This window comes from Lissotriton vulgaris, chromosome 4_1 (genome assembly GCF_964263255.1).
Source record: "Lissotriton vulgaris chromosome 4_1, aLisVul1.2, whole genome shotgun sequence".
Lineage (NCBI taxonomy): Eukaryota > Metazoa > Chordata > Amphibia > Caudata > Salamandridae > Lissotriton > Lissotriton vulgaris.
This window is the reverse complement of record NC_141691.1, coordinates 1,849,205,055-1,849,230,453: the sequence shown is the minus strand read 5'-3', so window position 1 is coordinate 1,849,230,453 and position 25,399 is coordinate 1,849,205,055. Positions and strand designations below refer to the sequence as shown.

At 45.5% G+C, this 25,399-nt stretch overlaps 1 protein-coding gene across 10 annotated transcripts in view; it reads left to right on the top strand.

Annotated features, from left to right (window-relative positions):
• ENPP2 (ectonucleotide pyrophosphatase/phosphodiesterase 2) overlaps positions 1-25,399 on the top strand; it is a 947,534-nt gene that overhangs the window by 670,314 nt on the left and 251,821 nt on the right. For all 10 annotated transcript variants that reach the window (XM_086966157.1, XM_086966156.1, XM_086966152.1 and 7 more), the window contains exon 9: positions 20,220-20,275. In XM_086966157.1, the coding sequence (XP_086822283.1) occupies positions 20,220-20,275 (56 nt within the window). The remainder of the gene's footprint in view (positions 1-20,219; positions 20,276-25,399) is intronic.

Below are 25,399 nucleotides of genomic sequence, written 5' to 3'. Positions count from 1 at the left end.
CTCCTCCTCCTAAGAAGAGAGACATTGCAACCTCTCCATTAAGGGTCCTCCTCCACCTAATGTAGATACAGACTCTGATGATACAGGTGGAGGTGCAGATGACCCAGTAGGGACCAATAGTCCCCCTCAGTCACCTAAACCATGGGATGATTATAACACCCCTAATGTCCCTTATGTCTCTCAGGATGATGTATATCCCGCCAGGCCTCCCCCCCCCCAAAGGACACGAGAGGCTTTAACCTACTTGTCCATAGGGCTGCCCTATACCATGGGGTTGACATACACACAGACACTGTGGAGGCAGATTTCTTATTGGACACTTTCGACACCACACAAAGGTCCACTTCCATTCTGCATATGCTTAAGGAGGTCATTAAGCATGCACCAGAGGTATTTAAAGATCCTGTCAGGGCTTGAGTCCTCAACCCCTGCATTGAGAAAAAATACAAAGCTGCCCCTACAGATCCAGCTTATACTAGAGGCCAATTTGTGCCAATTCACAAACATCTGGTGAGGCCTCCCCACCAGATAGACTAAACTCCTTGACGCCTCTGGCAAAGGAACGGCGTCGCAGGCAGCATACATCTGGTGCATTGCCAATACCCAAGTGCTACTATCAAGATATGATGGGGCACATTATGATGAGTTGGAATTTATAATGCAGCATCTACCTGATAAATATAAAAATAGGGCCAATGAACTCCTACAGGAAGGTAAAACTATCACCAATACATCCATCCGTTGTGCCCTAGATGCTGCAGATACTGCTTCAATGACAATTAACACCAGCGTCCTTTTGTGTAGGTATGCCTGGCTACGTATTTCAGGTTTCAAACTTGATGTCCAAAATTCCATCCTCAACCAGCCATTTGATGAGAAACACCTATTTGGCCCTAATGTTGATGTATCTTTAGAGAAGATAAAAAAAGATACAGACACAGCTAAATCTATGGGAGCCTTTCAGTTGCAAGCTCCCAGACGTTCCTTTAGTCGCTCATCCTACAGAGGCAACACAAGCGGCTACTCCTCCGATAGCCCCCCCACTTCCTATAAGACCCCTAGTCAATCCACCTTCACGAAGGGCTACCACAGAGGGGATTACAGGGGTAACAATAACAAAGGCAGCTCTACCTCCACCCCTACCTAATGACTTTCCTCCACTTTCCCCTCAACATTCCACTCCAGTGGGGGGAAAACTACAACAATTCCTTCCTGTCTGGACCAGCATCACATCAGACAAATTATTCAATCAGATTACTGTCTAGAATGAACATCTATCCCCCCCAAACATACCACCCAAACAGCGTTCAATGTCACAAGAGCATCTATTATTGCTAAAACAAGAAATAATATCCCTACTAGAAAAAAGTACAATAGAACCAGTTCCTCTGCACCAACAAAACAAGCGAGTTTACTCCCTATATTTTCTTATCCCAAAGAAGGACAGCTCTCTAAGGCCTATTCTAGACCTCAGACCCCTAAACCTATACAAACAGTTAGACCATTTTCACATGGTCACACTCCAACAAGTCCTTCCTCTCCTTTTACAAAACAACTTTCTCGCTACTCTAGATCTCAAGGACGCATACTTCCACATTCCCATTCACAAGGCTCACAGGAAGTATCTGCGATTTGTGATAGACTATCAGCACTATCAATTCAAAGTACTCCCATTCAGAGACACAACAGCACCAAGAGTATTCACCAAGTGCATAGCAGTAGTGGCAGCACACTTAAGAAGACAACACATCCACGTCTTCCCATACCTAGACTGGCTCATAAAAGCCAGCTCCTACAATCAGTGTGTACAACACACTCATGCCACTATCCAACTGCTCACGACTTGGGGTTCACAATAAACCACACCAATTCTCATCTGCAGCCGTCCAAAGTACAACAATACCTCGGTGCCACAATAAACACCTCCACTGCGCTAGCTTATCCCACTCCGGTAAGGATAGCCAGCATGCAAACTCTTCTCACAAAGTTTCAGCCACAACACTCCCTTCCAGCACGAGTGTTCATGCAGCTCATAGGGATGATGGCCTCTTGCATTTTCATAGTGCTCCATTCATGACTACACATGCGTCCTTTCCAAGAGTGCTTAGCACGCCAATGGAACCAGGCTCAAGGTCAATTGACAGATCTAGTGTTATTGGACGGTCGGACTCATCGCTCTCTGCAGTGGTGGAACACCAAAAACCTTTCCAAAGGGTGACCGTTGCTAGAGCCAGTTCCTCAGATAGTCTTGACAGCGGAAGCATCGCTCTCCGGCTGGGGAGCCCATCTACTGCAACACACCATGCAAGGCAGGTGGACACCACAACAAAAATTACTCCATATCAACCATCTGGAGTTACTAGCCATATTCCTAGTATTAAAAGCATTCCAAAAGCAAATATCAAACAAGGCTGCGTTAGTCCGCAAAGACATGACAGCCATGTATTACATACAGAAACAGGGCGGAACACACTCCCTGCAACTCTCTCAGCTAGCACAGGACATATGGCGGTGGGCTATACCTCAAAACATATTCCTCTTAGCCCAGCATGTTCCAGGAGTACAAAACACCATAGCAGATCTGTTAAGTCACCAGACACAACAGATCCACGAGTGGGAACTTCATCCGCAAGTTCTTCAACCATTCTTTCAGATGTGGGGACAACCTCAGATAGACCTCTTTACCACCCACGAAAATGCCAAATGCCCAAGCTTCGCCGCCCGATATCCACACCCACTGTCCAAAGGCAATGCGATATGGATGAACTGGTCAGGCAGATTTGCATTCGCTTTTCCCCCTCTGCCACTCATTTATTTTATTTAATTTTAATTTTATTTTAGCTGTTTTATAACGCGCTCTGTTACTACCAGAGTATCCTGGCGTGAAAAAGGAAAAACAAGCAGGTGGCCAAAAGGAAACCGAAGAAAATTTAAAAAGTCTAATAAGCAGATATAAAAAGATGCGTCTTCAGTGCCTTCTTAAAAGGAACAAAATTCTCGATCGATCTTAAGGATAAAGGCAGAGTGTTCCAGGCCGAAGCCGCAAGAACGGCAATTGACTGGCCTCCAAGGCGCACTCGCCGAAAGCGGGGAACACTCAGAAAATTACTGTCAGCCGAGCGTAAAGAACGAGTAGGGGTGTAGCAGCTGAATCTGTTCCTCAGATAGGAAGGCCCAAGATCATTGACTGCTTTAAATGCTAGTGTTAGGATTTTAAAAGTAATCCTTTGAGCCACCGGCAGCCAATGTAGTTCCTTCAAGTGGATACGCACGCTCTCTCTGCAAGGCACATTGCACAGAAGTCTTGCCATCGCAGTTTGGATGATCTGTAGTCTGGCGACTAGGCAGGCTGGAGTTCCGCTAACAAGAGAGTTGGCATAATCGAGCCGTGATAATATTAAAGCCCTCGCAACCGACTCTCTTGCTGAAGATGGAAGTGTAACGGGGTCGGGACGAGAGGCTGGGAAGACTGGTGGACCCCTGATCCTAACTCCCCTCCTTCCCCACAGACTGGCACTTCGAGGGAAGCCTGGGGAACACCGCCGGAACCGGTCGAGGAAAATAACACCGGCTCCTTTAATTGGGCGTACGATGACTTCGGCGAGACCACGCCTCCGGCGGACGTAGGAGGACCTGAATGGTTGAAAGAGGGGGAAGCCCTGTATGAGGCGTGTGACGTCACCGCGGGACAGAGAGACGGAGAAGGCGGAAAGAGTCCGAAGGCGACACACAGAGAAGCCAGAGAAGACGGGAGAACCGAGAGCAGAGGAGAGCCAGGAGGCCAACGACCCCGTGATCCGCCGTGCCACACTCCCGAGGAAGGAGTGTGGCTTTCTCAGGTACGGCGGCGTTGGGAGGCCTGGGTGGGGAGAAAGAGTGCCCCGTGTACATAGTGTAGAAACCCCTGTGCGTGCCTCTCCTGTGTCCTTCCCGATACCCGCTACCCCTCCCTTCCCTATACCTGCGTTCCTCACACCTCTCCTCCCTTGCCTGAGCACGTACACGTGTGGAAATTGTTATCATCACTGGTGCTCCCTCACAAACACTGGGTCCCGTTGGGGGTTGGACAGTATCAGATAAGCAACTAACAGCCTCCCTCTGTCGGTCTTCTTTCTCTTTGGGGTTCCGGAGAGCCTGTGCCCAGGAAGACGGCCCCTGAAGACACCCCGGTCACAGGACACCACCATTACGGATAAACTGGAGTTTGCCAGAGAGAGACTGACATTCAGAACTAGACGTACCATAAAAATAAAACCAAGTCTAAGGAAATATACTGGTCAGCCTGTTACTGTTACCGCGCCTGTTTCCAGCACAGAGAGCGTTCCCAACCCCCCTCCCACGCCTACAGGAAGATATGGAAAGAACTTTCTCATAGCCTTGAGAGATCCGAAGCACACCCCTGTAAGTTTTTTTATGTGTGCCTCAAATCTCAAATCCTCCACAAACCATACTCCCAAGTTCTTTGCAGGGATGGTAACTGAACTTGGCTGGGGAAAATCAGAAGGCCACAAAGGTTCTCTAACATTGGGCGGAAATTGGCCATACAACAAAATTTCTGTTTTGTCTTCGTTGCATTTTAGCTGTGCCATTGCTAACCAATTAACAACGGCAGAAAGACAAGAACAAATGACCTCAGTGTTGAGTGCTGCATCAGGCCATGTAAATAAAAGTTGCGTATCATCTGCATACGCTATAATTTTGGCCCCCATTTGTTCGGCCAGCACTATGAGTGGGGTAAGGTACACATTAAAAAGCAAGGGGCTTAATGTAGACCCCTGGGGTACCCCGGTAGTGAGAGGCTTGGCCGAGGAAAAAAAAGGTGGGATCCAAACCTGCTGGGACCTATCGGACAAAAAAGATTTCACCCATTCAAGTGCTGAGCCCAGCACACCGATCTCAGCCAATCGAGTCAGGAGTGTGGGACAGTGTCGAACGCGGCAGAGAGATCCAATAAAATTAGGGCCGCTCTGCCGCCACTGTCCAAACACTCCCTAATCGCCTCTGTGATCTCCACCAAGGCCGACTCCGTGCTGTGTGCTGCACGAAAGCCGGACTGGGCAGAGTGGAGGGCCTCTGATGATTCCACAAAGGCATTCAGCTGACAAAAGGCAAGTTTCTCTCCAATTTTCGCCATGGCTGGAAGCAGGGAAATGGGTCTATAGTTGCCCGGCACAGCAGGATCAGCACCAGTTTTCTTCAACAAGGGAAGAAGCTTTGCCTGTTTCCATTCCTCGGGAACCTTAGATGTTTTAAAGGAAAGACCCATTATTTGTGAAACCTCTGATGCCACTGATTCTGCCACTTCCGCCAACACCCGGGCCGGGCATGTATCACCAGGGGTACCGGATCTCAGAGATTTAATTGCAAACAAGGTGTCTTCCACTGAGGGGGGGGGGGGGGGGGGGGGGGGTAAATCTCTCCATAGTGTAGGTAGGCAGTACTATAGATCTAACATTATCAGCAATCCTGCTCCCCCCACTGACCGCTCTAAGACTCTGCTGTATTTTAGCAATTTTTGTTAGAAAAAAAGAAGAAAGGTTCTCACACCATCCAGTAGATGGTTTCACCGATATTTGTTAGGCACAGGGGGAGAGAAAGCTCTTGACAATGGAAAAAAATTCCCGACTGTTATTATTAGCTTTCTCAATTCTTCTGGCAAAATATTCAGATTTAGCCAGTTTAATACTGGCATAGTATTCCTGCTGTGCCGAGCGGTAAGCTACCTTGGCTTGTGGGCAATAGGCCGCCCGCCACACTCGCTCCTATTTCTTACAGGCAAGCTTAAGAATGCCACTAGTAATACGCAAACTACAGCAGCATTCTCTAACCCTCATCCTAGTTGCTCCAACGTGGGCCTGACAGCCGTGGTACGACACACCGCTACAACTGTCTGTAGTACCGCACCAAAAACGATATCTATCTCCACGCCTTTTAGCTCAGAACCGTGGAGAGATCAGACACCCGGACCCAGCTCAGCTCAACCTTGCGATCTGGCTCCTGAAATCCTAGAATTTGGATATCTTAACCTTCCTCCAGACTGCATGGACGTCCTAAAAGAACTAGACGTCCAACCACTAGAGCATGCTATGCAGCTAAGTGGAAATGCGTTGTAATATATTGTCACAACAACAATATTAATCCCCTAGACGTGTCTATTCAACACATCATAGGATACTTATTACACCTCCAAAGATGTAACTTAGCATACACGTCTATTAGACTGCATCTTGCTGCCATAGCAGCATATCTACAAAACAGACATCTATCTCTGTTCAGAGTGCCTGCTATTAAAGCTTTTATGGAAGGCCTCAAGAGAATATTTCCTTCCAGAGTACCACCTTCACCAGTGTGGAATTTGAACATTTTTCTCACACGTCTAATGGGACCTCCCTTCGAACCTTTACATAAATATGAACTACAATTTTAAAGATGGAAGGTTGCATTTCTAGTAGCTATTACTTCGCTACGAAGAGTTCGTGAACTACAAGCACTAACAATTCAAGAATCTTTCCTGCAAATGCATCATAATAAGGTCATTCTCCGTACTAATCCTACATTCCTTCCCAAAGTCATTTCTCCCTTCCACTTCAATCAATCTGTGGAACTGCCCATTTTCTTCTTGCAGCCACAGACAGTAGCAGAAAGAGCTCATCATACCCTAGATGTCAAGAGCATTGTTATACTACATTGAGAGAACACAACCCTTTCGTAAGACCAAACAACTTTTTGTGTCTTTCAGATTTTGATTTAGGGCAACCCTATATCAAAATCTGGGTTAGCTAGATGTATTGTCAAATGCATACAGATTTGCTACCACAAAGCTAAACGTACATTATCTGTTCTTCCTAAAGCCCACTCTACATGGAAAATAGGGGCTTCAATGGCATTTTTAGGGAACATTCCCTTAGATGACATCTGCAAAGCAGCTACATGGTCTACGCCACACACATTCACAAAACACTATTGTGTAGATGTGCAGACTAAACAACAAGCTAATGTGGGCCAGGCTGTTCCCAAAATACTATTTCAAACTACTACAACAGATACGGGTGGTCGCCACTAAGAGTGGGTACTACTATAACATCTATGCACAGTGTGCAATCTGCAGCACATATGCCTCGAACGGAAAATGCTACTTACCAGTATGCATCTGTTCTTGGCATGTAGAGCTACAGAGTTACACACGCCCACCCGCCTCCCCGGCTACCTTTATCTGTTCCATTATTATTATAATAATTTTTTAATTTTTTTAACTTTTTATTGAAAAAAAAAACGTCAGAAATGCAACAGTCACAGTAGAAAGACATTATCATCATGACCAGTTTATAAAAAGACAATCGGCAAATGAAGAACTGTGTCAGGTAAAGCAAATGAATGAAGGTGGGAAACAAAGAAGGCTTGGGTCTATATACTAACTGGCCTAGACCACTCAAGTTGAAACAGCAAAAACATTGGCCAGGTAGATTGGTTGTAACGACAAAGTCTAGTACCCCTTATCCAATTGATCTAAGCGGACACACTTTTCATTTAGTATTTTTTACTCAGTCTTTCGTTTTTCAAAAACATTATTCATATATGTCTGAAGAATGATACCATTTCAGTAGCAAAATTCACATAAAAATACAATATTCAGAACACAAATTTGACAATCACTGTGAATGAGACATATTTACATTTACACAATATATACAAAAACACAGGCAAAAAATGCCTATCTTCATTAAATGTTTGAGGCACCAGTCCTGATATACAACCTACGGACAAGCAAGGGGCCGTTCGGTATTTTTGCTGGCCTGCTTGCTTGATTATGCCCGAACCTGCTAACTACTAGGGTCAAAGTTCAGGTAGAATTTATCTACAATTGAAGTCCTGATATGTCCTTCCTGAATCTTGTTTCAGCATCGAGTTAACGCGTTTCGAACCCACATGTTATTGAGGGGTTCTCCTCAGGACCTGGACTGGAAACTGTCCTGTACTGAAATGTAGCCTTAGCGGAGCAACAGTGTTCTCTCTCAGGGGCACTGTGGTTCTGTATTTCTCGTGGTAGAACTTTTCTTAGATGATTCGAACTTGTGGAGGTGATGCCCGGTACTGTGTGCTCATGGATGGAGGAGGCACGATTCAATCGCAGTAGACGCAGGGGATTTACTTCATGATCCTGCCGGGTGTCCGCTCAGAGTTTGGCATTCCGTGTGTCTCTCTGCTCGCGGATTCCGCGTATGCCGTCAACCACGAAGGTAACATCGCCACTGCCATTAGCAAGCCCATATCTAGCCAAATTATTAGTTACTGCTTGTCTACAATTGACAGCAATGATCACTGCTTGCGCCATATTTACATTGTAGGGGGAATCCTTTTAAAAGATAAGTCTTGATCAAACTACAGACATGGGTAGGTGCTTCCTATAAATCTGAGGAGGATAAATCCTTATCACCATGGACGTCTCTGTGGAAAGGTGATAAAGGAGCCTTGGGCACACACATGAAAGCTACTCAGGAGAACCATTAAATTGGTGCCAAACCTAGAATATCAGTGGCACCATGTTATACGGTTCCTACGAATCTAGTAGGACCGTGTATCAGGTCAACAAAACTTGACAATTTAGAGACTGAGTCTACACATATGATTAGTAAATGTTGGTTTAGCTAGCTCACAGTACCACATCTAATCTTCTGACCTTCCAGAGTTCTAAATGTGGCCAGTAACACTGAACATGACCACTCCAGTTCCCAAGGAATTAGTGGAAACAGATCAAACCCTTTTGTTTATCACTTTTGCATGCCCAAGGTGTCACAAAGAAAAGATATAGAATACATTTTCAAATATTTATTGAAAGGATCTACATCCTTGTAAATTAAACATGAGTTGCAATTATTAGTCAGATGATTCACATCACTGTTATGAGAATTATTATAATGGTGAAAAATGCAAACGATTCAACCATGTTCATTTTTCCTAATGTTACTCCTATCTGTCACTAATAACTCTACACTAGCAAGAGCATATCAGTAGTGCCCTTATGCCAGACCTGTTGGAATGATATAACCCTATACTTTGGTATAATCTGTTAGGAAGCCACCTCAGTGCATTAACGCATGCACCCCATCTAAATGTGCAGGCCTGCACACTTCTCTTGCACGTCTATCTTCTCAGAATGAAGGTCCGGGCCTGCAGAGCTCCATCTTGGTCACAGCTCACAACCGCTTCATAACTACAGCGTGAAGTGCCTCTCACCAAATTCATCAAGGACGCTATTTAAATAATAAAACACCAGCCTTATCATACTGTGCCAGAGGTGTAGAGCAGCATCTTTTAGTTAGTCTGGAGAAAGAGTTATCTCCAATGAGCAGAAGAATCACGTTCTAATGTGTGACTCTGGAACTAATTATGCAGACTACAGGGCAACAATGTCTATCTGGAATGCATATGTGTATGGCACTTCCTCGTATTAGAGGAAAACATGGAGAAAAAGGTGCTAAGTTAAAATGTAAAGGTAAAATGGAGACTAAATATAATCTCTACAACATATGGCTACGTCTAAAGGAAGGGGGGGGGGGGGGTGCCGACTGGAGCAGAGTGCAAGGACATTGGGTGCTACGTGTGTGCCTTATTCGTACGTATACTAAGTGCGAGGAGGAGAGCCAACTACAACTCAACATGGTTTATTGAGTTTGTCAACCTGGGAGCAACAACACGCCCTTCGGATATCTTTACATATGTGCATGAGTTTCAGCTGAAGGGGGAAATTCTTAGGAAAGCTAGTGACTTATAATCTCTCCAATCTGCGGGCACAAGCTCTGTTTCAAGATCTCTTGACGCTTGCACTAGAGTGTCACAGGGACTTCAAACCCATGACGGAATTCCTACACAACAACGAGATCATTTACTGTTAGGGTCACCCATTCCAGCTCATCTTTTGCTGAGAAGTTTAACTGCATCAGTCCCTCACCCATCCAGAGGGTCTCAGAATCCTCGGCTTGCAAACGGAGAATAATCAATGCCCACCCACGGAATCTGCTGGGGCGTTGCCCCTCCGGGCCTCATACTGGCACCAGTCCTCTAAAGCATCTAATAGTCAGTCGGAATTGAATAGGTGATCACTGCCATAGCCAGACTAAAGTCTTTAAAATCCCAGGGCCTGGATGACTTTTTACTGCTCTTCTATGCTTTGACCCCAAAACTTGCAAAACTGTTTGACACCTTTGCAAGTACGGAGCACTCGCCATCCTATGCTCAAGGCATCCATCACAGTACTTCCCAAACCTTGAGAGCACAATTTGACATGCAGCTCTTACAGACCCTGTGTTTCGCCCCCTCATGGCGATTTGCGCCGGGGCTTTCTCAAGGCTAATTATTTTTCAGACGTCGAGTATTTAGTTATCCAAAAAGTGTCAAAATCCAAGGTTTCAAAATTACAGTTTTTCAGGAACAAAGTTCTATCGTTTGGCTAATGCCCTCTTCAGTCCTGCTCCGAGTTCTTAAACGTCAGGGCGGTCCTCGGGTTGAATCCCGGGATTCAATACTCGACGTCTGAAAAATAATTAGCCATCCTTAAAACTGTTACCGGGGAGTACAAGCTCGGTCTTTCCTGGGTTGAGCTTGAGATGGTTCTGATCCATCCAGCTCTGAATGTGCAGCATGGTAGTTTGGAATTCCTCAGTAGAGTCCGTGGAATTGAGGGGGAATACCAGCTGCAAGTCGTCCGCGTAGTTGTAGATGGTGACTTTCCTGTGTTTCAGGGAATGCAGTAGCGGTTTAAGATATACATTAAAAAGGAGGGGAGATAATGAGGAGCCCTGTGGGACACCGCAAGTGGTGGAAAGTTTGGGTGCTATGAAGGTCTACAGCTTTACTGCCTGGGATCTGTCCGTTAGAAAGGACTTAATCCAGTCAAGGGCCGCGCCGTTGAGGCCGGCTTGTTCGACACGGTGTAATAAGATGGTATGATCCACCGTGTCGAACGTGGCCGACAGATCGAGGAGTACGAGGGCTTGGTGAATTCCATTGTCGGCGTTGGTCCTTAGAGTATTCTGGACAGCGAGGATCACCGCCTCGGAGTGTGTCTGGCGGAACCCGGCTTGGTTAGGCTCCAGGTAGTCGGATGTTTCTATAAAGTTGGATATGCAACTGGTAACATGGGCTTCGAGCAGCTTGGCGCCATAGGGAAGAAGGGATATGGGACGGTAATTGGAGAGATTGGAGGGGTCGGCACCCGGTTTCTTAATAAGAGGGACTAGAGTGGCATCTTTAAATGAGTTGGGGACTATTCCTTGTAGTAGGGAGGTGTTCAAAAAGGGGAGTATGCCTTGAGGGAGTGTAGTACAGACTTCCTTCAGTATATGCGGAGGGCAGGGATCATTGGGGGAACCAGATTTTACACAGTTCATCAGTTCCAGCAATTTGGGTGGATCGATGGGGGGGATTTCCTGGAGTATGTATGGGTTTCTGCTAATGTCCAAGTTGGCTACCATGACATGGTTAGTATGAATACTATTTTTTATGGTGTCGATCTTCTCCTTAAAGAAATCATTGAGCTGGTTGCACATCATTTGGGATGGTGATTGAGAGGGAGAGGTTCTGGAATTGTTACACAGATCGTTTACGACTCTGAAGATTTCCCTCGATTTGTTTTGGGCGTTAGAGATCTTTTCAGAGAAAAAGGCTGCTTTAGCAGATATGTATGTATGTATGTATGTATATGCATTTATATAGCGCACTACTTACCCGTAGGGTCCCAAGGCGCTTCGACCGCTGCGAAACCCTTCCTGGCTTCCCTGAGAGATGGCCCCTTAATGGGTATCTCCAGGGTGAGACCAGGCATCCCCGGCGGTCTGGTGGGGCCGTTAGTGAAGATGAGGCAAGCTAATGCCCAGCGTTGCCGAGTGTGATCGCTGATCAGAGTGGGCACCGAGGCGAGAGAATTATCGAGTCCGCTGACCCTGGTCCAGAAACCTGCCGCGCCGGGAATCGAACCCTGGTCCCGGACCGTCCTCTGCTCTCGGGTCTGCCGCCTCTAACTAGTGAGCCACACTTCTTCACCAGATAAGATAGCGCTCTTGTAATTTCTGCGAGCTGTCGTATATGATGATCTATCTTCATGGTGGTAGCCGTGCCTCCGTTTCCTCTTTAGTTGGCGGAGTTCTAATTTTTGTTTTTTTTAAGTCGGCAGAAAACCACCTGTGGGCGTCCATGCGGCGGGCGCGGGAAAATCTGGTTAAGGGAACATGTTCGTTACATGCAGAAAAAAGCCACTCAGTGTGTGCCTTATCCATCGAGTTAATACCAGGGGCCGAGGTGGGGATGGAGTTAGTCAGGGTGGATAGAAAATCTTGGAGGTTTAGAGATCTCCATTTCCTGGCTAACCCTCCCGAGGGTGCATGATTTTTTGGGTTGCCTTGAGAGGTGATGGAGAATTTCAAAAGATGATGGTCAGACCATATGCATGGTAAGGCCGTGGGGCTGGAGATAGGGATATTGTGGGACCAGATGTGGTCTAAAATATGTCCTTTTTCATGGGTGGGGATCAAGACGTGTTGACGGAAGTTCAGATTGGAGAGGAGCTCGAAAAGATCTGTAGCATGAGGTCCGGCTTCCAGGCTATTATACCAATAGTTTAGATCTCCTATTACCAAGAGTGTGGGAACGAGGCAGAGACGCGGCTCCGTTTATACGAAGTTTGAACAGAACATATCCAGTTCTGGGGAGAAACCGAGTTACCCTATGCCCGTTCCAGGAAAGTTTTAATATACAACAAGATACACAACCAAATATTGTGCAGTAGTTCGAAAGGACGAAAGAAAGACACCCCAAGATAAGGAGCTCCTGTGTTAGGAGAGAGGACGTAGCCACAAAAGATTGCAGAATCCAAGTGCAACGCCACGCAGATCCCATGCTGGATCGTCTTCCACAGATAGTGGGGACAAGGTGTAATTAACCACTTCTTGAAACCCCAACAAGAGAAGTCCTGTAGAAGGTGCCACAGAATCAAATGTACTGCACCGAAACGCGTCAACGTATTTTTTCTGATATAAAGAATCCAATCAGGGCCTGGTAAACACTAGATGGACATTCAACATTATTACTAATGTTTACATAAGCTAAAACGATTTAGGCCTGTGGATCTATTGATACATAGTGGCAGAGACATCCAGGAGCCACAGTATTACGAGGGGTTTGTTATGGTATATTGTTTTGTTTTATGTTTATTGTCTATTAACTGCTGAAACGTTATACACATGTCTCTATTGGTTTTGTGTATTTTTTAATTGTGTCTGAAAAGTATTGGTCTCAAGTGTTTATGATCTTTTCAAGGAACATTTCTTTGATTTTAAATTGTCTTGTATTTTATTGCTTAGATATATGGTTTTAATAAAATTAGATTGTGAACGATTTTATTTCTTTGTGGAAATTATTATATATTCCTTGAAATACAGTGGACTATAGGTTCTTCCCCGTGTTTCTGTCACTGCTTGTTTACACGGGGTTGTGAGGTTAACAAGTTGACTCCAGGGATCCCCTTTTTGACTTACTGTCTTTCTACCCTGTTCCCCGGTGAAAGTGGGGTACCCTCTCTTTTGAAACCTCCTATTACCAAGACCTTATCATAGTCAGCGACTAAACCGGCCAATTGCTCAGTCAGGGAGACTGGGAAGGAGGGCATAGATGTAGGTGGCCGGTAAATCAGTGCTAGCACCATGTTTCCTATGTCAGTATCAGATTTGATAACTAGGTTTTCAGTATCTGATAAGTCTAGAGAAGGTAGGGTGGAGAACGTATGGTCTTTGTGGATGATGGCGGCGACGCCACCTCCAGATTTTCCTGATATTCTGTTTGCTGACAGGATGTAATAGTCTGCTGGTAGGGCAGTGAGAATATCTGGTAAAGAGTCTGCGGTGAGCCAGGTTTCGGAGACAAATAGTATGTCTGGTCTGTCTGACTTGAGTAGTAAAAAGATATCTAATTGATGTTTAACCAGGGATCTGGTATTCAGATAAAGACAGCGGAGGGTCAGAACATTGGGGCTAGAGGGGGGCTTGGAAGGGTTAGAGCTTTGAGGTGAGGTGGAAGGTGGCTCTTGCGTATGATGGTAAGGATAGATATTGTTGGCCTTTAGACGAGCGAGTGTGATCGGATCAACAGAGGGGAGACTAGAGTTCTGTAGAGAATGTAATTCAGGGGAGGTGTACTTGATGAATTCTCCATTCTGCCTGGTCCCTGGGCCCGTCCAGGCGCGGACGGGCGCAGACGGGCTTGCCTTAGGCGCGCCTTCGGCGCGCAAACGGCGTGCCCGCTGCGCTCGTCCGCTGCGCGTCCTTGGAAAGCACATGGTTATAAGAAGACTGGAGGAAGAGAGAGAGCGTGGCCTCGCTAGAGTGGGCGTGGCTTGTGCGAGATGGGGAGATGGCGGCAAAGTGACCCTGAGCACAATGGGAAGGCAAGCAACAAAAAGGTATTGGCAACAAGTGGCAGACAGTATGTCAACTAAACGTTAGGAAATAACGTTTTTAACCTTTTCCTAAAGGGTAAGAGCTCACTAATATGTCCTACTTCCGGGGGCAATCCATTCCACAATTTGGCCTCCGCAACTGCGAAGGTTCTGCCCCCAGTTCTCGCTTTCCTAAATCTGGCTACCTTGACCAATCCAGCTGAAACAGAACGAAGATATCTAACTGGGACGTACCACTCAAACTTTCTCTGTAACGCAATAGGACCCGTCCCATGCAGAGCTTTGAATACAAGACAGAGAGCTTTAAACTTTATTCTCTGACCCACCGGCAGCCAATGGAGTTCTGCAAGAGCCCTGGAGGATGAGGAACGTCTCGGCCATCTCAGAGCAAGTTTAGCTGCGGCAGACTGTATTCTCAGTAATCTGTCCAGCAGGGACTTAGGAGATTCAAGCAGGAGGGCGTTACAGTAGTCCAGTCTACTCAAGACTGTACTCTGAACAACAAGGGCCCGAACTTGAGGTGGTAAAAGAGGAAGAATTTAAACGATCTAATGATTGCCAAGCAGTTTCGCACGGTTTTAGTAACTTGGGCTTAAATGTTCAGCTTGTTGTTAAACACAATACCCAGGTTGCAAACCCTCTCCACTGGTCTCACTTCCATTGACATTTTACTGGGCCAGAAGTTACTAGGCAACGTTGATGGAATTCTATCAAAAGGGTAGAAAAGAATCTCCATCTTACCGGCATTAAATTGCAAAGAATTAACTTTCAGCCATTGGGCCATATTGCGCAGACAGCAGTGAAACTCTTCAATAGGGACGGATTGCTCCCCCTCTAATGAGAGGATAAGTTGCGTGTCGTCAGCATAGTTTGTGATGCTAATCTTATGCTCTTTAACAACCGCAATCAAAGGTTTCATATAAATATTGAAGAGTATTGGGCTGATGGCCGAGCCCTGAGGTACCCCGTGAGTGATATTAATCTGTTCAGACCGGTAAGGAGGGAGGGACACGGTCTGCGTCCGATCCGTAAGAAAGGAGTGAAGCCATTGCAAGCACGTCCCTTCACCCCCACCTCCTCTAGCCTGGTCAGAAGAATTCCATGGTTAACCGTGTCGAACGCGGCAGACAGGTCAAGCAGGATAAGAACCGCTGCCTGATTCCTGTCTGCCCGCGAACGAAGTTCATCCATTACGGTCACCAGAGCCGACTCAGTGCCATGGGCAGGTCGAAAGCCAAACTGAACCTCGTCCAACAATCCATGTCGTTCTAGGTTCTCTGTGATCTTAGCCGGGAAGGAAAGAAGGGAAATAGGCCAGTAATGTTTTGGACATGTTGGATCCAGGGAGATCTTTTTGAGCAGGGGAGTTATCAAAGCCGGTTTCCACTGCAACGGCACTACACTGCTGTCAAGCGATTGATTACAGATTTGTCTAAGCGTTGGAAACAATTCCGTTTCAAAGATCTTCCAGATTTTAACAGGAACAGGATCTAACGGTAAGCCGGAGGAGATGCCCTTTGTTACTTTACAAAATTCTTCCATGGTCATGGGCCTAAACCCGGTCAAAGCATTTTCAGCATTGATATCACAAAGGTCATTACCAATGTCCTTTGTTACTTTATCCGAGTTGTCATGATCCACACAGTCCAGGGTATCAGACCTCAAGTGCTCCTTATCCTTTCCTAGCTCAATAATAATAGCTATAATCTTAGAATGAAAGAAGTTTGCTAGATTATCACATAGGTCCTGGGATGGAACTATCTGCTTTTTAGTGCAATCCGGGGTTGTGAGGTTCTTTAAAATCTTAAAAATGCACTTGGAAGCATTAGGGGCGTTAAGGATCATGTTAGAGAAATATTCTGCCTTAACCTTAGATATCTGTATCGGTTTCAGGGTATCACCCGGCATCAGCCAGGCTAGCTTGACTCCAGTGGCATGGTGAACACGGGACTCACGTCTGGGCATACATTGACCACTTAGTGCGACAAATGCAAAAAAAGCAATTGATGGACAGAATGCTGAAACAATGATAACATTCACCCCCAGTACAGAGATCTGTGCTAAAGTCCATCACTTTTTTTCACATCATACCGTTACAGTTTAGACCCAGTCATATGCAAATCGTTCCTGACCCTGCTCTCCATGAGAACAGTCCAGCCTGAACTGCCAGGCCAGGTATGGAATGGAAACGAAAAATCCTGGGACAAGTTTCAGGGTATCGCCCCTCATCAGCCAGGCTAGCTTGACTCCAGTGGCACGTGGACTCAGCATTTCTAATCTTGAGAGACAAATACATGTTGTCTACATAGAAGAGCCTTCCCTTTAGTCTACAATTATCGCACTAGTTATGGTGATAAAGTGTGATTCGTGTGCTTTGTCTCTAATCCAATTTATGGTACTTGCACTCGTGTGATGATTCATGTGTTTTTATTTCATAATCTGCTGCATTTTACACCCTATGTATTCACTGAGGTTATGATGTATGTCATGCTAATTCTTGCATTGACAGGGTTTGCATAGTTTGCCCAATATTTATGATTTATGCAGTTTGGTCTATGTTATGTACGATATACTATATTTTTTATATAATCCTGTGTGGAGTCTGTTTTGTGGTGTATTCATTGTGTGCCTGCACAAATGTTTTACATATTGTCTATGATAATAAGCCTAGCAGCTCTGTGCCAAGCTACAGAGGGTGGGAACAGGCTATCTTTGGTGTGTAACTTACTTGCCCTGACTAGAGTGGTGAGTTCTGCCTGGCTTAGGCTCACACCCTAGCCAACCAGAAACCCCATTTCTAACACTCTGGGCCTGATTCACAGAATGAACTTAAGACTCAATCCTAAACTTACTACTGTTTTGGTATTCACAGATTGCACTTACTACTTTTGGTATTCACAGAATGCACTTACTACTTTTGGTATTCACAGAATGAACTTACTAATTTCAGTATTCACAGAAGTTAGGACTCCTAACTTTAGGACTCCTAAATGCCCTCTGTGAATACCGAAAGTCTTAAAATTACGATTTTTCTCAATTTAGTAGTAGTAAAGTTACGAGTCCTAACTTTACTACTACTAAATTGAGAAAAATCCTAATTTTAAGACTTTTGGTATTCATAGAGGGCATTTAGGAGTCCTAAAGTTAGTAGTCCTAACTTTACTACTACTAAATTGAGAAAAATCGTAATTTTAGGACTTTCGGTATTCACAGAAGGCATTTAGGAGTCCTAAAGTTAGGAGTCCTAACTTTACTACTACTAAATTACAGCAAGATCCAGATTACTTGAACGCAATGATCAGCTGTGTGTGTAAGGCAACACCAAGGATCTTAGATAGAAGGGGAAGGAGTTTGAAAGATATTTGTGCACATAACACAGCAGCTGGAATAGAACATGACTCTCGAATGGATGAAGAAGTCTTGCTGCTGCATTCTGCACTATCTGGAGCCACCTAAGAAGATACTGTTTCTGTAGTCAAGCATTGAAATGACCAAGGTCTGGATGACTGTTCGCTAGGCCTAGGGCAGGAAACATCCTAGTATTTTTTTTTTTTTAGCCATCTCAAGTTCCCGAAACAGGTAGCAGCCACTATGGTGATTTGGTGACTCATGAAAAGAATTTCATCCAGCCAGGCTCTTAGATTCTTGACTACTGGAACAGGTGTGGGTATGGTACCCATTACCTCAGGCCGCAGATGTGGGCCAACAGGTGGGGGAGGTTGCCCAGCCTTAAGACCTCAGTCTTTTCTCTCTTTAACTTCAAAGAGTTAGTGTTCACCCAGGAGCAGACTGGTATGAGGCAACTATTCAATGCCTCTGCGATATGATTCTCCTGTGAAGAAGAAAACTATCGGAGTATTGTTGCCATAATAGGTTGAGACCACACTTTTCTACAATGTCTGTAAGTGGCCTTATGTACAAGTTAATGTGAGTAGCGCTAAGAGTGGAGCCCTAAGGGACCCCAGACGGCTGAAGAAGTGGTTTGGAGCAATGCTGATGGGTGTGAACTTGGAGGTTATGGACTCGAAGGAAGGAACGCAGCCAGGCCAGAGCTGTATCCTGCACCCCTTTGTTTATTAACCTTTGGAGTAGAGAGTTGTGATTCAATATGTTGAGTGCTGCACTGACACCTAGCAGGATCAGTGCAGCGGTGCCACAGTTGTCTAGTTGTTCCCTTAGATATTTCTTAGACATGGTGTTGGCAAAAGCATCCTCAAGCTTACTATTGTTGCCACACAAAATTTTCAAAATTAACATTTGCTGCCCTATAACATGTATTTATTTGTTGCCTATAATATCACCCCTTTCTCCCTCTCCTTGGAGAAGAGATATTTCTGCTGTAAATCTAAACTCTCTACAGCAGATAATGTATTATTGCAAGTAATGCTTTGCAGCTGGTGGCCAGAGTAGAACACACAAGCTGTCAAGAAAATCTGACTGCATCTCGGCAGCACAAGGGAAAATCTAGCAATTTATTTCATGCTTCCATAGGATTCCGTTGAGTAAAATAGTTCATTGTGTCAGTGCACCTGCTGCAAAAAAGCTAGCTATTCCCCTTGTTTGCTGCTGTTTCATGTGATTTCTTAGTTGTTTGTACGCTTCCATCTTGCATGCTCAGTTCCGTTTATTACAGGTACTACTTCCTTGCGATATTCTAAATACGCTATCTATAAATAATAAAATCAAAGATCATGTTTTTAATGTGCTTCGCTAATTTCAAGGGTCTATCAGGAACAAAAGGTCTGCTTCATTGCATTTGCATGTTTGCTTTTTGTTGCTTATGTTTTCTTTTCCATTTGCTTTCTTTTATGAGTGATAGTTTACATTTTAAGTAATTGTCAACATGAGAATGATGAAAGGTTGTCTCGACCCTGCTGGGATTCCAATTTCTGTTTTACGCTGTGTTTTTCTGCTGCTTTAACCTATTAAATATAAAACAGCTAACCACAAAAAATTAAATTTGAAACCACAGGAAACATTTTTTGCTAAAAACGCATATCGTATAATAAAAGCATCGAATAAATGGAGCGTGCTTAATGCTCCATGAGGAGGAAAGCAAAAGGTGTTTAAAATGTTTGTTTAGAAAATTATATCTATGCCACTGAATGTTTGCAGTGAGTTGGCTGTTAGGACTCCCTTACATACTGAATAACTCAAAATGAAACCGAGTAGAACCTCGCGCTCCATGGTATTCACAAACGCTGAAAGCAAGTAACCCACTATAACAAAGACCCCACTGTACGCTACTTACTCCACTCTACTCCATTCCACTCTACGCCCCGCCACTCTACGCCCTTCCACTCTACGCCACTCTGCTACACCACTCTATGCCACACCACGACACTCCACTCAATGACACTCGACTCTACAGACACTCGACTCTACGACATTCCACACTACTTCACATGACTCTCCTCTATGCCACTAACTTTTAGCCATGCTGAAAAGCAGCTACGCTGTTGTACAACATGACTTAAACACATTGACAAAGCCAATAGCTCATGTATAAGCGGGACCTATTGGCTTTGCCAGTGCTTGTTTTATGATGGCAAGGAATGGAAACCAGACTAGTACTAAGTGCCTGTTGATAATATGAACCTTCCCAAAGACACAGACTAGATAGAGCTTGTTTTGGAAGTGGGTTGGCTGCAATAAAAAAGGGAAGGTGGAACTTATGACGTGTATTGAATGCTCTTGGCATAGCAATGTTTTACTTTTGCCTTCCTTCAAGCACTCTCTTCAATCTACCAACATTTTGTTTTTTCCTGTTTAGATTTGGGTTACAGCTACCAAGCAAGGGGTGAAGGCGGGAACATTCTTCTGGCCGGTGTAAGTCAGTATTTTGTGCTGATATTAACTGTAGGTTGGATGTTCTCTTTATGATCATGATAGTAAAAGACTCCTGCCTGAGACATAATTTTGAACTGTCTTACTTGTTAGTATGAGAGTTTGATCAATTCTGTGCCAATCATAACCGTAGTAGTTAGTTGTTGGAAATACAGTGTGTCTTGTTTTCATTTCCACCCTGTGAAGTTGGTCAGGTACATCAAAGCACCAAGGTTTCAGAGTACACTCGCTTCTGAAAAGAGCAAGAACTAGAGGGATTGTCTGTGGAATTGTGGACATAAATTCAAGCTTCCCCTAAGCATAGTTTTCGATTCAATGCAATCACACTTTTACAATCTAAGTTGAATATTTTACCCTTTTGTTTGCCTGTCTGCTTATGTATTTGTAGAATATAGTGAGTTTATCTAAAACGTCATATGAAAATGCGTGTCACGGACTCCTGACTACTCACCATACCATCACACCCATCTCCCAACCACATGCAGTGTAACAGCGGCCTTCATAGTTAAAGTGTGTTCAGTAGTTGTGCAGTAGATGTTAGTTCGTTTGAAAAGATGCATGACCAAGTTTTGTTGCTTTAACTGTGGTTTTTCAAGACTTTTTAGTACATGTGGGTAATGCAAAAATTAGCCAATGCTCCTTATGGCCGGGTGATTGAGTTTTAGGACATCATTCCAGCTAGAAGTGTAGACTGTAAACAATTTACAGTTGTATGTATGAGTATTTTAGAAGGCCTGAATACATGGATTTTGTTTAATAGAGTCAAGACATTATTGTTGGTTGTACCAATGTGTTTACTGGGGAATAAATGGTTGGAGGAAAAACTTTAACAAAAAATAATCCTGTGCCCAAAGCATAGTTCAGCAGACCTAATAGAGTCCTTACCACCAAAAGAGTAGCTGTTGTCTCTTCCGTATAACGTATACATCTCTCACACATCTCTCATTTTCTGCGTTTTTTCTATTGTGACATGGAAAGATGTAAACCTGTGGCGTCACGCTGTTTGCAGGGCTGACTACTGCTTTAATTTCTGGTTGACGAGTCATCCATCCTGTTATTTAATTTGATCTGGTCAGATATGTATTAATGTTCTTTGATTCCCAAATCAAAGATCACAAAAGTGCTCCTTCTACTAAACTTTGAACATGATTTGTATTCCTTTCTTTAAAAATGTCGGATATTTTTCATGACTCCTTGCAATTGAGGTTTCCCACGTTTGGTATAGAGGAGCACATGCCTTTTCCTCTCTTCTCTGTGATGCCCCCTACCTACCAGTGGTCACACATTCTACTTTTTTCCGCCCTTTTACACTTATTTATTCTATATATGTTTGTGATAGCCACTGTACGCCAACATAGTGATGTAGCAAGTACTAGCCACTCCCCGTGTAACCCAGAGATTCCGGTTTTGTTGCGCATTTCTATGACGCTTAAGTGTTACCTGTTAACAATACATTGTTTAACCATGTCATTTAAATTAGTTTGCTTAAAAATGAGTGTTCCAGAATCCCGCCTCTGTGCAGATGATGTAATTTTCTCAGTACTGCACCCTTTAACCTCCTTACCGGCTATTGTGGAAGACCTGCAGACTTACAACCAGATTTACGGCTTTAAAATGAACATGCAAAGGTCTCAGTTACTTAACCTTACGGCGGGCCAGCCAACGGTTGACGCCCTTCGGACTTGCTTCACCTTTGATTGGGTGGCGGATGGTATTACATACCTCGGATTGGTCCTCCACAGAAGCCTTGCTAAAACGGCAGAGGTGAACTACTCTACCCTAATTTCTCCGATTCGCGCAGAGCTGACCGCCTGGCGGCACCTACCCCTGACTTGGTTTGGGAGATTGTCGCCGTTAAAATGAATGTACTGCCATGGGCCCTGTACCTGTTCCAAACATTACCACTAGAGCCCCCGCCACATGCATTGCGCTAAATTCAGACAGCGATCGAGCATTTCGTCTGGGGCTCGATTTTGCCTAGATTGCAGAAAACTCTGCTTCAGCGACCCAAAAAGGAGGGGGGTCTTGCCTGTCCTAACATTACTCGCTACTTCCAAGCTTCACTCTTATGATATCTGGTAGAATGGAATTTTCCCATGACAGAGAAATACTGGGTCTTCATGAACCAGACAGTGGCAGGCCACCATATCTGGCGGGACACCTGGCTGGCGAGATCGCCATGCGCCTGGGGACTCTATTCCTCACCGGTCACTCGCCACACGATGCTCACATGGGACAGGGTTTCTCAGAGGGCCAACTTAACCACATTCCCCTCACCCCTGACCCCACTCTTCTCAAACCCTGCCTTCCCACCTGGGATGGACAATAAGCTTGCAGCACGCTGGTTAGAAGAGGCACCTGTTTGATCTTCAAGGTCTTATCCCCTTTAAGGAACTGCAATTAGACTATAATCTCCCCACCACCGACCTCTTCCTGCACTCCCAAATGACGCACTGGATCTCTGGGGTTGAGATGCGCTCCCTAACTCTATGACCGATGAGGTAGTTTGAGAAGTGGCTAATTAGCAAAAAAGACAACCAAAGTCTCATCTCTGAAATATACTCCTTTCTCACAAGGACCATCCCGAAAGCCAGTACAGTGGGCAGAAACTTTGGGAGGCGGAATTGGGGTGCACATTGTCTGACAAGGAGTGGGAGGATGTTTTCTATAGGTCTCACCAAACCACAAGGGCCATGCCCAAACAGCTTTTAAGATTACGTCATATTGGTACTACACCCCCGGTCGATTAGCTAAGTGGCAATCCGGCTGTGATGATAATTGCTGGTGGGTTGCAGAAACCTCGGAACACTAATTCAATTGCTATGGCATTGCCCAAACCTTACTCACTACTTAGTGAGGATTGTGGATGATATTGATAAGGCTTTCAACACCTCCATTCCCAGGCTCCCAGCATACACTCTTAGGCTTACCCAATGCACTAACCTTTCCCCTGAGATCTACTAGCGGGAGACAGATGGCTTTTGCGTTGAATGCTGCACACCGGGTAATATTGGCATGGTGGAAATCTAACAAGGTCCCGTATCACGCACAGTGACTGCATCAACTCTGGAGTTTCTTGGGAATGGAGAAACTCTCAGTGGCAGCCGTGGGGAAGAGCAAAGACTACGCCAAGATCTGGGCCCCCTTCATAACTATCCTCTCTACTAAATTACGAGAACTGTCCACCCCTCACTATCTCTGCATCTTGAAATTAATCCCTGAGGAACAGCCACCGCCCAGTGAGGCCGCTTATCACCGGACTTAAATATCTCCATGGCATAGTGGAGTCGCACAACATACAGGGCACATAGGCTGTTGCATATCCTTTCTTTGTTCTTACTCACTGGGGAGATACTGGGGAGAGGGGGAGGGTTAGGATTCTACCCATTTCCTTTTGTTTTCCCCTTCTTTTGTTCTGTGTCCATAAGTGGAATACCATTCAGTATCTACCGATCGCAGGCAGTTGGCTTGTCCCTGACTCGCCCCTGACTTCTTGGCTTGCTGGATTGCACGATTACCCCTCACAGTACGAGTGGTCTGCTGTCCTTCCTCCTTTTAAACGCGGTCCGCCCTGTTGGGTTGTAGGCGACCTGCTGTGTTAAATTTAGTGTGGTAGTATCTTTATCTTTGTCGTGCCATCATGACCAGACCTATACTAGCCGGCACGCTGGGTTGTAGGCGACTTGGTCCTGTTTGCCTTACTTTGTATTCTGCCAATAAAAAACAGATTTAATACTAAAGTGCTCCAATGTTTTTTTTTTTTTTAATTTTTGAAAACCTTTATTGAGCACTATTCATAAGACAAATACGGGCCTACAACCATCCGGCCGGCCTCGACACTTCTGAAGCTTGGTAGCAAATTATACGTCCACTCGGTAGCACGTCAGCATGTAGAAGCATATAACATGTGTTACAGTAAATCCGGGGAGGAGCCCATCCAACAACCGAACTCCCGGCCTCCCTCGCCGTCAGTGTCTCCTGCGCCATGCACAACACAATGTCAAAAAACTGTACACCCGGTAGATCAGAATCAGTAACACCCAGTACCTCAGTCCAGCACAAGTCCTCCCCCCAGCAGAAGAAATAGACAACAGGAGAAATCGACAGTGACGTGCAGCAAAAAAACAGGACATTAAAAACTACTCAGCCAGTATTATAAAATGTGTTGCAGTCCAGGTCCCCGCCAGCCGATCCAACCAAAGCGACAACAGGCAATCCATCAACCCTGTCCGGACCGGCAGAATTTCTCCAGGCCTGTCCATTGCTGCGAGACGCCTTTAACCAGGACAAAGAAGCAAGATGGCCGCTTACGAGGAAAGGGAACAATGAAGACTCCTTGTGCCGCTGGGTCCCCAACACAGCAATAACATACCCCAGGGGCTCCAGTGATAGAGGCAGCGAGGGGGACATTCGACGAGGAGAATGAGCTGCCGGGCCCCGGTGGATAGTTTGTAGACAAAGTCATCGCGTCAAAAGTAGAGGGTGCCTCTGCAACTGTAACAACGTCGATGGGTAGACACAGTACCTTGTAGCCAGGAGAATGCCTCACCACCGTCTCTTCATTCGGCAACATTGTATCCCCTCCAGGATGGAACAGGGGCGGCGGGGGATCATCCAGCCGAGATCGCCCCGTGTCGGGCATTGCCTCATCAAGTCTCCGGACCAGTGCCCGGGCAGAGCTCCGCATTGCCGCTTTCAATTCCATGAGGGCGGCCAGGATATCGCCGCAGGTCGGGTCACTCCGTGTCAAAAGCCGGTCCGCGCTATCCCACCGCTCCCTCGATACGGTCACCGGCACCGGGGCATATGGGCCCACAGTCACTGCAGACCCAGGATCAGCCAGCGTCTCGGCAGGAAGAACAGGCGCCATGTCCATCTCTGCTGCAAACAATTAGTGGCGATACGGGGGTGACCACGGTAGCCAAAGAAGCAATGGTGCAGCCGCCGGGGGAACTCCGTGTACAACTCGGAGGCAGCACAGGATGAGAGCCCTCCACGTTTCCCGTGGACATCGGCCGTCCACTGCAGGAAAGACGCACCAAGATGGAGTCCGCCCGTTTCTCTACGGAGTGGCAGAGGAGAGCTAACCGTGGGGGGCTTCAGCGT